Source organism: Triturus cristatus, chromosome 8, assembly GCF_964204655.1.
Source record: "Triturus cristatus chromosome 8, aTriCri1.1, whole genome shotgun sequence".
Lineage (NCBI taxonomy): Eukaryota > Metazoa > Chordata > Amphibia > Caudata > Salamandridae > Triturus > Triturus cristatus.
In genome coordinates, this window is record NC_140591.1 from 884,933,385 (window position 1) to 884,946,903 (window position 13,519).

A 13,519-nucleotide genomic window follows, 5' to 3' on the forward strand; every position below is an offset into this window, starting at 1 on the left:
CCTGCCCCCTTTTCTTGATTTTTAACGTCTTTTCTACAGTTTTCTGAGTCACAAGATGGCTGCCAACACTTCCTGGTTTGGAGTGTTGGCAGTCAATCATAGTGAAGTTCGTGGTCGGGAGGGTTCGCGAATCCACCGCTGCCCTAGATATCGAAACTTTTCTTTTTCTAATTTCTCAGCAACTACTGAACTTATTTACACCATTTAACAAAAAGGACTCTTTCTGAACCAAGGGCTACCTTTTTGTCACATTTGGTGTAATTCCGTTCAGCAGTTCGGGCTGTAGCCGTGTCTAAAGTTTCCTATGGAAAATAACATGGGGATAACACGTTTTGGGACCCCCCTTTTTTCTCGGCCCCCGCTTGGCGAATCACCCTGAAACTTTCAAGACAGGAGCTGACCGGAGCTGATCACTAGTTTTTAAACTTTCGCGAAGATTCGTCCCCCGGCGCCAAAGTTATTGGAAAAACAAAAAACGCTCTTCCTATGGAAACTAGGTCCTAACTATAACTACCTACTGGCGACCGCCAGTAGGTAATATATATAATATTATTATACAATTATAACATAAATGTAGAAGTGTGTTTAACTTTTTTAAATAAGTATAATTGTTAGATTTGCTTAAATAAACATTAAAAATATAATTGTTATTATATTAATGTTATTATTTAATATTTACAATTTAAATTTATATATTTAACAAATATTGTATACACTTCGATATTAGTGACAACAATATTTTTTCCGATAATTTTGTACTTCCCATTATAATTATAGGATGACAATATTTTTGACTTCGATATTTATGTTCTGGTATTTTTAGAGCATAATATTTTAGGAGGTGGTATTTTGTCAATGAACCCTGCAAGAGTACTTTAAGTGGGTCCCTCATTTGCAAGGAGGTTTTGTTGCATGGGGCATGCAATGCATCTGTGGCAAATCTTTCTTGCCACTTAAAAGGGTCTCCGGCAGGCCTGGTACGTCAGACTTTCAGACTGCTCTTGAATGGGAGTTACCTGCTGTGGAATGAAACCAGGGGTTGCCTATGTGGCGACCGTATCTTCCATTGTAACATGTTGCACACAAGTCCTGTTCCTGCCTGTATAGTTATGGGGGGTAAGCTGTGGCCTTCTATTAATCATACCAACAAGCAATTTGATGCCCTGAGCAAACTGAAAGCCTTATTCTTTCAGAAAGATGTGGCCTTAACATTGGCCAAGGAGATGTTTGATCTTCAGGTGGGGTGCTCCTCTTCAGAGATACAGACGCTTCTTCGCACTAACTTCCCATGACATTCTGGGGAGCTGGTCCGTCGTATTTTTAATAAGTCTAACGTGACGGGAATTGTGGGGGTTTTCAAGAACATAGGCTCTGGGTTGGTCAGCACCTTCCAGACGGTGTTTGGAGTTATTCCATCCTTCATCCACTTTTTCCTTGAAAGCATCTTTGGAGGTCCTCCAATGGTCCTGATCCTTTTATTATTTTTGCTCCCAGTTTGAGGTTAAATGGAGTTGGCACTGCCTCAAGTCCTGTTTTGCCGTGAACACATGGTGCATTTCTTTGGCGTACCTCTGTTTAAAGAACTGGATAAGCATTGGTTTCTGTCTTTCCGGCCTTTATGGCTTCATTGCATACAGCCTGTGTTACACTACCGACTGTGCACTTACAAGTGTGCCCTGGACCTGTGCTTGGGATCACAGTTGGTTCAACCTTGGAACATATATGTGCTGGTGAACCCGCTGAAGGCTCATCTGTACAGCTTTCTCTTGTGAATACCTCTGCTGCTGGCCACGATCTCTGAGCTTCCCTGGGTTGCCTCTGCACCTAGTGGTTTGGAACTAAACTCTGTTTTTAATGGAACATCAGGTGGCTGTATTTTCTCCCTCACAGCTGCTGTTGGGTTGGATGGGAACAAATTTGCTCTATCGATTTGATCCTAGGTTTGCCTCTGGGAACATCATCTGCAGACGCTGGAAGCAGCAATGTTTCGTCTACCACTCGCAACATGTAAACATCTGACTTTCCGTGTGGTGGAAACTTTTATTTGGCCTGTTTTTACTTCCATATTTGTTTCTAAATTGCCTTTATTTTAAGGTCTTTTATATTTTTATATACATGTGGCTTTCTTTATGCTTTGGGCTTGCAAATTGCCTAAATTATAATGTAATTTTAAAACGACTTCTACTATACACTATTTTAGCATTTTCCTTTATGCTAATGTAGTATTAGTTTGCTTTTTGATAGCTTCTTATCCCAACATATGTAGGAGGAGTGGGTGTCATGTTCCCGAGTTAGGCCCAGTAGGAATTAGTGCCATTTTTACATGTACATGATCCTTTTTTCTAAAGTTGCCTTCTCTTTGCCACATCGACGTTTGACACACATTTGCATTTGTGATGCTTGGACTGGAGAATGGACTTATTAATGAAGCGCAGTTCGGATTTAGGTCAGGCTACAGCACTGAGACTGCCCTGGTGGCTGTTTTTGAAGAGATTAGACTTATTATGGACAATGGTGGGAGGGCTCCTTCTAGATCTTTCCACTGCCTTCAACATGGTAAGCCATGTTTTATTGCTGTAGCATCTGATAGAAATCGGGATCACTGGCTCGGCACATGATCGCCTTGCTTAATTTTTGATGGATAGGGGGTTGACTGTGGTCCTTGAGGAGTTTAATTATAATCCTTTTCCCTGCCTTGCGAGGTTCCTCAGGGATCAACACTTAGTTCCACACTTTTTAGCATATATGTGGCTCCCCTGGCCAAGCTGATTCATTCCTTTGGACTTGCTACTGTGACCTATGCTGACAAACCCCAAATTATGGTGTCCGTTTCGAGTAATGTAGAGGTCACCTTTCAGATTAACAGATGCATGGGTGCCATCGTTGATTGGATGGCAGGCAACTGTCTGAAGTTAAATTCACACTAAATGTAGGTTCTTCTCTATGGGAAGGAGACCTCATTTTGGAATCATTCTTGGTGGCCACAGGCCCTCGGCTCTCTCCCTAAGCCAGTCCCTAAGTCTAGGAATCTTGGAATAGTATTTGACACTGAGCTGTCATTCATAGACTAGATCAACACATTAACACCATCTTGTTTCTTTTTTTTTGTTTGAATCTTTTTCTTTGCATTTATGTTTTAACAGTACAGTACAACAATATTCAAATGACCACAACTGCCAAGTGAGGATACAGCAGCAAACATATGACATGAGTGCACTGTGTCGGATATTGTATAGTGGGGTTATCCACAACATTGGATCACTTGAGAGGAAATGTGAGCAAGTGCACAACTCAAACACTGCATATTGTGATGCTGTACTATGTGTGGTATTGCGTAGTAATGAACGGTGGGTGGAGGGTACAACAAAATAAGTACAGTATAACTTGACTAAGGGAAAGGGGCTAACCACCCGTGACCCAAGGCCCTGAAGTGCAGCAACAGCTAAGTAACTGCATGTGGAGCGCATGATGACATCGTGCTTCAGCGGGGCATATAAGGATTGAGTGAGGCAGCCCCCTTAATGACGTTGTGTTAGTGGGAGTGGAGCACCCTCTTGGCGCTGAAGCGACCTCCGCCTCCTCCTGCGTGTCTGCTGTGGCTGACTTCTACAATTCAATCACCATAGCTCCCCAATCTGCAGCAAGAGGGAACTTGCAAAGGCCCAGTAAGTCCTCCCTCTGCAGCACCATGCTACAACATCTTGTTTCTTTGTACTGAGATCCTTGAAGAAGGTGTTGCCTTTTATTTATTTCTAACTCCAAAAATCTATTGTTATTGCCCTGGTTTTATCCAAGATCGACTACTATAATGCCCTCTATTTAGGCATTAAACAACTGGCATTAAATAAGCTCCAAATGCTGCAGAATGCAGCTGCCTGCCTTCTACAAAATCTTCCCAAGTATAATTCTGTTTCAAAAGTACTGGTGGAACTCCACATGCTCCCAGTAAAACAGTACTGGCACACAAAGCCCTGTATGGAGTAGGACCAGAATACCTTACAAGGAAATGTAGGTGGTACCGGCCAAAAAGACTGTTGAGATCTGTTGCCTTCCATTCAGTTTCTGTTCTAAAAATTAAGAACGCTTTGTGGGGCAGTCGTAGCGATGTGTATTCTACATGCCAACTCTGGAACAGACTGCTCCGTCATCTTAAAAGTCAGCCCAATCTATACAGCTTCTGCAAACAGCTAACATCCTGGTTGATTTCTTTCCCACTATACCTCCATCCCTTATGGCTCAGATTGTCTTAGGATTTACCAGCCGCCAAGACGCCAACAGGCATTTGCATGCTTTAGAAGAAATAAATTCAAATTCAAACGAGTTTTGTTTTGTACAGCAGAAATGCTGAACTCACATATTTGAAGGTGCACTCATATGTGAAAATGAAGAAAAAGCCAAGTCTGTAAAATAAAATATTTTCCAATGATCACACAATTTGATTCCAGTTCACAGGTCAGGTACTTTACAGTTAGGTTGAGTAGATTATTCAAGTTACTCGACCTGCAGGTCTAGTGACATTTCTATGATTTTTTGCGCCTGCTACTGATCAAAGTGCATGTGCTTTATGTTAATGTTAATGACATTTGTAAAGCGCGCTGTTACCCTAGGGTGTCCTGGCGCTGAAATCAGATGTCCTACAGAGGCCTAAGCGCGGGGCAAAGTAGGTTTTTAAATAGACTGGAAAAGCCAAGTCTTCAGGGCCTTCCTGAAATCCAGATGATTTGTTATACATCTCAGATGAAACGGTAAATCATTCCATGCCTTAGCAGCTCCAACCACAAAACGTCTACCTCCCCAGTTTGATTTTTTAACCAGGGGCACTGATACCTGTTTTGCTTCAGAAGACAGTAGGGTTCTCCTAGGAACATACCACTGGAAATTCAATCTAAGATGACGGGGTCCATATCCTTGGAGGGATTTGTGGACCACACACAGGGCTTTGAAACATACGCGTTTTTTCACGGGTAGCCAGTTGAGCTTTTTAATCTCAGCTGAGATTGAGGCATGTTTGGGTGTGCTGGTGAGCAATCTGGCTGCCGCGTTCTGCAGTAGCTGAAGTCTTTTCATAAGCCCTTCCTGTATATTAAAATATAGGCTGTTGCATTAATCCAGTTTGGACATAACTAAAGCATTTATTAACATTAATAAGTGCAATCACCCATGGTTATTTTTGATTATAGCATTTACTCCTAAAACGATGGTTTTTGACATGTGGTTTGTTGATCTTAACCCTCTTTAGGGGCTTTGAGGTGGTTATGCTATGACGTCAAAAATATTTCCACCAGTCTTAAGTATATTTGTAAATTACTGCATAGTATTGAGTAGTGTATGTTTAATAAATGTACTTTTCCTTTTTCAAAAGAAAAAGCACCGACGGCAATTATTTTAGTGTTTATTATTGTGTGACAGCAAATGGCGATTACTAGCCAACTACACCTCCCTTCAGTAGGCCTTGGATTGCTCTGCTCCGCTACCCTGAGGGAGCCAATCGCTACAATGGGGTATTTGGCTCCCAGTGGAGGGCAAATGTAGACCCATTATTTGTTCAGGCCACACAACCAAGTACTCGTTTCCATACACTGTGCTACAAACTCATCAATTGACTCTTCCTGTGGCGGAGAATAAAACATGTACCTTAACATGACTACATTTTCCTCTCTGGCAAATCTAACTTCCAATCTACTTTTGGCTTCTTTCAAAGCATCCTGCATAGGTTCTCCATCGGCAGATCAGCATCCAACCGGTTATATAGTTCAAGGTGTGCATATCACCGTGGACGCTCACAACTCCAACAAGCCACACACTTCCTCTAGGTGGGCTTTACAAGCTGGCCACCATGCACCTCGGCACACATACTGAGACACACAGCTCAGCATTGTGTAAGATGTGCACTAGTTTGCCTCGCACCTCTACATCTCGTGCTCTGCCTATGGACGCTCTCTCTACCCTACCACCTCCTTCACAGGGTATCAATCAAACTGGATTTGTATTGCGCAGCTAATCACCCGTGAGGGTATCCAGGTATCCTTGCAGTCTTGCACCCTACCCTCATGCCTCCAGTACAAGTTATCCTCACAGTCTCTAGATGGCACGATTCACCCTCTGATACTGCTCCTGACAACAGCACAGCAACTCTTCCTATTCAACCCACAGGAATCGGTTGTTTTGCCTCCACCAATAATTTCTGTTCCACCTGGTGGGTCCACAACAACGATCACCACCAGACGCTGTAGCTCCCTCCTAGCCAGCTCCTCACCATGTAAATAAACTAATCACCAAAATCACCATAGAGAGGATACTCACACGTGATGTATAAGCTCCAAAGAGGTGAGTTTATTCAAGCTACAATGAAACGCAAGCGTTTCCTTTCTGGTCAGGAACCAACTGTTCAGTTTAGAATGCTACCACACAAACAGCCTACTTGGAACTCAGTGAAGATTCCAAGCATACATAACACTGTTTCAGTTACATTACATTATAACCCACACCCACCGGCTCAGAGCCAGGATACTGTCACAGGTAATGGTACGCTCAACAAATACACTCAACATAAAGCTTTAATGAGTGGGTACAGTCAGAACCTGAGCAAAAGCCATTCCCATTCGTTGTTTCTGAATCCTATGCACCTAGACACAACTTTAAAACTCTTGTTACCGTTATCAGGAGGGTTATATATATATATGTCACGTATTTGTTATTTCTTTTCCTTTAAGACTCTAAGAAGGGACTGCAAAATCTTCATTAGTCTTAGGGAATAAGGTTTTTAAGGCGTTGATGCATTAAAATGATGGAGTTAGTTGTAAATGTGCTTCAATGTGTGTTTCCAGTCTGACAGCCGTATCCTAGATTGTTAAAAGTGCCGCCCCCCCCAAAAAAAAGTTGAGAATTCACAGTATTTCAATACACTGTGCTGAAATGGGACTTTGGAGCATGCCTCAGATTTACCCTATCTTTTACAATGAAACCATTTTTTCTCTGTACAGGGCGAGATAATGCTTGTGAGAAAACATCCTACCTGTTTCTGCGAAAGGAGCTTCCAGTGCGACTTGCAAATACTATGAGAGAAGTTAACTTGTTGCCAGATAACTTACTGCAGAGACCTTCCGTAAAGCTAGTGCAAAGTTGGTGAGAATGAACTTATTTTATTGAAATCTTTCTTTAGGAACAATTCGTACCTAAGCTCTCGATTTAAGTGATCTTCTCAAGACACTCGGCATCTGAAATGTTATTTGTATATGCGATGTTCTCTGTAACATTTACATTCTATTGTTCTAGCTAAACCGCTTTCTTCTAATTGTTTGTAAGAAATGTTTTATGTACTTTGTATGACATTATTTATGTAAAGTTCTCTTACAGCCGTTGGTGCTGTGCACTATTTAAAACCGTTACATAAATGAATACAGTGTCAGTCATACAAAAATGGACAAGAAGGTTTAAGGTAAATTTTTGTCCCAAAAAGCCTCCGAACCCTTCAGGGACAAGACAAATTGTGACACAGGTAAGCTCGTCGTCTCCCCAAGGAGTGTGCTTACAATAGGAACCTTGACTCCATAGGTTCACAACCCAGACCCCGCCGTACAAAGACATAAGACCTGACTTGAAAGTGAATGGTTATTGGTAAGGGTTGGAACGTGAAAAAATGAATTAGAGTAAACGATTACTGGCATGCTACTGCTGCATCAGTTTGTTTGCCCCAGTACTTGCATTGCGTGCAATTTCACAAAAGCTGACTTATGCTTCAATAGTTCTACCACAAAGCCAAAATACATGATTTATTCAGTGCCTTGAATGAGCTAAAATATTCATTAGGGAATAATTGGTGGCAGAAACCTGTTGCCCAATTCAAAAGCTTCTGACAATAGTGGTGCAAGAATATCAGTGGAGCTGCGTTGAGGCCCTTGAGCTGAGCCCTAAGGCAATGACATCCCTCTCATACAGCCACTTAGAATACCCAGCGCTTATTTTTTGATCAGATAAGTCATATATCATTAAGATGACCGATGGGAATCTTTGATTTTGTTAGGGTTGCCCAACGTAAGACCCTGTAGGCCCAAAGCAAAACTGACAAACCTGCTGTCACACTGTCTGGTGTTTTTTGTGCAGTATCCTCTGTGTGGGACAGCATGTGATAGCTGTTCTGTGAACATCCAAAGTATGGAAGCGCTCTTCCTTCAAAGATGAAGGGTTAGAACAAAAGGCAGGTAGAATGATCCCTTTATTTTTGTGAAAGGCAGGAGCCATCTTTGGCATGATCTGTAGGTGATGCAAGAGGATCAATAGATCTATAAAAACATGGATCCAAGGACTTGCAAGCTAAATAATCTTGATCAGCTAGGTGGTGTTCAGATAACATCTACCTCATTTTGAGGAGCTGGAGATGTATGTATGTAGAGTTTCAAAGGAAGACCCTCTAGAACAGGTACCACCCAGGACAAATCCCGGCCCAGGGCAGAGGATTTAAGTCTGGCTCATAACACGAAAACCCTTTTGACAAATACATAGTGGAGCTCTTCATCTCCTGCTTTCCTCATCATGTGGATTTCTAACCACGCAAATTGTAGCCTGCTGGACTCTTATCTGTAAAAGTAGATAGACATAACTCAAAGCCTTCCTAGACGAAGAGCTGGATCTACCTCCGTTTAGTCTCAGGGACATACATCCCTTTTCCCACAACAAGAATGGAACGAGGCTCAGTGCTGATCCTGAGTCTTGATTGATGAAGAATAACTAGACGCATGGACAGCTACAGCGAATACAGAGTGGACCTTGAAAGGTCCTTTTACTGTAACTGGCATTCCACCTTTCAGACCAACAGACTACGTCCCTGGCATATTTTTTAGAGTAACAATGCAAATCTAGGAAACATCAACTCTCGAGCCAACTCGAACTGCCTTAACAGAGGGAAACCAGCATCTTCCTTTGCAAAGTCACATTCTGGATCACTGTGGCCCCTCCTTTCTCCTCATTTTGGTAAGACTGTGGGAAGTCAGGGTATAGGAGTGAAATGCATAAAACACAACTGTCTGTCAAGGCCACAGGAGTGTGTCCACTCCTTAAGAATCGGGTGCTGAATATGGAGAAGGAGGCGAGGGTTGCAGTACCACAATATTATTGTCCACGAATTGCCTGACAAAATTATTGCGTAATTATTGTGTGTATTAGTTAATAGAAAGTCTACAACCAATAGGAATATCTCATTTTAGACAGGGTTTTTTCTGCCAAGGAGATGATATATATTGCCTATAAAGACAGAACCTGTGCACCCTATCACAAATAAGTTGGTTATCTTGGCAGGCAGTCCCATAAGACTTCTTCAGTTTGATTTAAAAGCGGTGCAATTTCAAGACATTAAATGTTTCTGAAGTGGCTCACTCTGCCTGTTCCTGCTTTTGGCTAAAATTCTTTAGTCTTTTCACATGACCTCCTGTACACTTTTGTGCTATCTGGATTATGGTTGTTATTAACTCGGCCAACCGTTGTCAAGATTGTCCACTACGTTTGTTTGTACAGCGATAAAGACATTGACTCTGTGCCTATTGCACTATATAACGACACAGTATTGTTTGATAGAAATGTCTCTTTTTGCTTTCTCTGTACCTTCGATTCTCTGACTCAGAAACCACTCGACTCAAACCCGTTTTCCCAAGTTTGAAATGGACTGTCCTAGCAGTTAGGCCACATTCTCTCCTTCACACCGGTATTTGCACTTGCTTTATAGATATTTTATTTTTCCTTTCTCAGTAAATCAATTAATGAGGGATATGAGAGAACACATTAGATATGTAGAACCGTTCCTCTAACTCTGTACTAATCAGCAAAGGAACTTCAAGTTTCAACAATACCGTTTAAGCCTTTTCCGTGAGAGTAGTCTGAGCGTTTACCAAGTGGCATGTGTCCAAAGTGCTTGGTGTCCTCTCCCGCTAAATGTGATGTGCTACGGCAGTGAGCTCCCCATCTAACACAGGGATAACCAATGATGTGAATTTTAATTAATGTGCCTAATTGTTGGTCAGTTGTTTTCCCAAGAGAAAACAAAGAGGTGTTAAACTTCATTCTTTCGTCTCCAGCTCAGCTAGACATGATCTAAGTATTCACTACTGAGTCAGTGTATCCATTTCAGTGCTATTCTTTGATAGATGCTCTTTATTAACGTTGTTATGACTTGTATGGTGTGCTCCTACCCTCTGGTCTGTACCCTAAATGAATATGTAGTAAATACATTCATTCACTTCTTTTTGTAAAATAAAGTCAACATATCTGAGCTCTCTTGAATATTTATGTTTCACCAGCTCTAAAAAACAGGTATCGTGTATGTAGAACACACCCATGTTCTGTGTTAACTTGGTTGCTTAGCTGACGCTCCGGCGTCTCACTCGCATATCAGACAAGCATTTAGATGATCTAAATTTCGTATTGTTACTGTATTTGTGCTCCTACCAACTTTAATATGGGATTCTTGCACTGTATTGAACCTGTGCACAAATGTGTATTCCCTCTTGGTTTGGAGAAATGTATACTTCTCAGAAAAAAATCCAGGAATATTCCCCAAACATATATATACTTTGTTACTTAGCAAGAGCCATCCTGACTACACTACATTTGTCATGGCCCCATGGAAGTATGTGTATACTAACTTACCACCAAAGTAGGTAAAACAGACAGGTGATGCACTACTAAACCCCAATGCACTTGGCAAGAGGAAGTTGGTGTTGAAAACGTAACATTACAGAGACGTATGTTTTTAAGTGGGTTCCCTTCACTCTTTCTTCTAAGAGGCACACACAAGAAATCTTAACTAGCTTTTATATAGTTCTAGTGCAGAGTAGGTGCAAAAATATTACAACACACATAAAAAGGCAGGGTTTTGATTATAAACTGACAGAGTAAATGATTTAAAAGCCGAGAGCATATTATATTATCTGAATATATAGGTAGAATGGTTTCTAAGCAAATGGCCAAAATTTGTAAATCAATTTTAATGTCCCTATCGAATAGAGCAATTGACTTTTAGAAGTAAGAGAGTTTGGGGTCTTTCATTTGTTTAGGTGAGGAGTGATTATAACCCCTGCCATTGAGGCGCTGACCCCAGAGACGTTTGTAAAAGTATTGAAATGTTTAGTAAGCTGGGGGAATAAATAAATATACAAAGGTGTTATAAAACCCGCCAGTGAAACCATCCGGCTGGGGTGTTTTAGAGATTTTCAAGAAGGCAATAGCTGCCTTTACCTCAGGTTCTGCTATCAGGGAACCAAGTAGCTCCCTCCGGTTAACTGAAATTAGTCAGCCTTTATCTAGATAGTTTCTTTGCATTGATGAAGGCAGGGAATCAGGAGTTTAGAGTCTCTCAGAAATCATTGACGCCCTAAGTTTGGCATTCTCTATCAACCAACTCATCCCTGAGTTGTCTAGATTTTCTTTGACAAACCTGGCCTCCTGGCGGGATCTAATTTGTTTGGCTAGAAGGGAGCCCACTTTATTTCTTGTGCATGATAGACAGTCTTCAATTTGAGAAGGGCTGTCTCGGCTTTGTGTCTCGAGCCCAGAATTGTCCCCTAAGGACTGTTACCATATAAAGTAGATGTGGGCTAGAAGCATCTCTGCAGTTAGAATCAGCTATCCCGAGTTTATCTTCTAGGTGGTCCATACGGAGTCAGTGCACTCGTCTGACATTAGCAACAACTACCCCAAAGTACCGCCTTGAAAGCATCCCACAAGGTTGCACTTGTAACCACTTCCATGTCTTTATCTTGGAAATATTGTTTAGTATGTGTCCGCAGTTCACACTTTAGAACTGGGTCTCTGAGAAACATGGAATGTAGAATCCATCGCCCAGTTCTAATCAGACTGCAGCACCACTCCAAGTGGATCATGAGCAGAGCATGGTCTACAGTCCTATTTGACCTGTATCAGACCTTACTATTATCTGCACAGGGGCATTGTTAGCTAGAATATAATATATCCTTGAGTAGGTTCTGTGGACATGAGTAAAGAAAGTGTATGCTTGATCATGTATGTGTTGTTAATGCCAAATGTGAAGCCACAGCTCTTACAATGAGGTTTTGTGTTTTTTAGAAAAAGTACCTTTGAGTCATATGGATGGGGCCCGTTCTATCTAAGGTAGCTTCCCAGACAGTGTTCAAGGCCCCATTACCAGAAGATCCCTGTAGGAAAAGTTTGCTATTGCATCCAAGAGGCTGCAGAAAAAGGCTTCTTGGCCTGAGATAGGGGCATATACTATGATCAACATTTTGCCCTCCAGTGTCCCATTAACCATTAATATTTGTCCCTTTCCGTCTCACTTAATCTCTTTCGGTTTAAATGGGAGTGATCTGTAAAGAAAGAAAGTAACCCCATTGTGCTTTGCCATGCTGCAGGAGTAATAATCACTGGGGTATCTCTTTTTACGTAACTGTGTATTTGTAGCATGTGTTGGCTGCAGATACACATGCTATGCAAACTTCTGCAATCTATTATTAGTCTCAGACTCTATCACTTATTTTTCTCAAAGACGTTTTTATTGGTCCATATCGCTGACTAGGAAGAAGACATTGCAACTGATGGTGGTGTCATCTTGTGGAGTCCGTACTACGTCACTTTCAGTGACTCCAACCGACACAATGTGGAGGGCCAAGGATGAACAATCGCCCCCTGCCATGGAATTCCTCAAGGAACCTACGGAAACCAGATCAGACACAAAGACGTCTCCAAGGGCTGTAAGTACACATAGTCCCCAGCCCCTCACAAAAATAAAATGATTACCACCACCACCCTTACAAGACAGAGCGTGTCTCTGAGCCGAGACAGGGAGAAACTCTAATCGATCCCAACTGTCTCCAGGCTATAAGTTCAGATATGTAGGGGATGCTTAGCCTTTGTGCCACAGCAGTACTCAGTGCCAACAATGTCTGTGCATCCCATGATGACATCAAAACAGTCAACACCATGTCCCCTCTCGGGCCATTAAAGCCGTCGGAGCTATGAAATCTACAGCATTGACACAACATTCAGAGTCGAGTCACACATTAGCACCTACAAAACATCGACATCGAAGGCAACAGCATTGACAGTCCATTCTCCGCAAGAGCATAGAAAGAAAAAGACTAAAAAGGACATGACCCTGAAGAAAAGCCATACCACAACCAATCAAGATATGGAGGGTAATGTTTTTGAAAACCTTCAAGAACTTTAGATAGAACAATGAAATCTAGAGGAGGAACACTTATCTCGAAAGATCCACAAAAGGAAATGATCGGACATCATGCAACCACAGCCTCCTCACAATAAGTAGTCCATGGAGCATAAGGGCCACTAACGCTATGCCACTTGACATTACACCTCCTCCACAACCCATGTCATCATCATCAACACACTCAGGGGATGCAGACCAAGGGAGCCCATGTCACTATTCTAATGATACAGATTTACAGGGAAGGCCCCAGATAGTTCAGAACCCTGGGTTGCATATGATGTAGTGCCACCACACCCAGACATTGAGGTACCATTCCCAGCCGAAGTATCG

At 41.9% G+C, this 13,519-nt stretch overlaps 1 protein-coding gene across 2 annotated transcripts in view; it reads left to right on the top strand.

The window, feature by feature from the left end:
• Nucleotides 1–13,519, top strand: part of LOC146805219 (pyruvate dehydrogenase (acetyl-transferring) kinase isozyme 3, mitochondrial) — a 1,482,095-nt gene that overhangs the window by 275,624 nt on the left and 1,192,952 nt on the right. For both annotated transcript variants that reach the window (XM_085622419.1, XM_085622420.1), the window contains exon 2: nt 6,984–7,125. In XM_085622419.1, the coding sequence (XP_085478545.1) occupies nt 6,984–7,125 (142 nt within the window). The remainder of the gene's footprint in view (nt 1–6,983; nt 7,126–13,519) is intronic.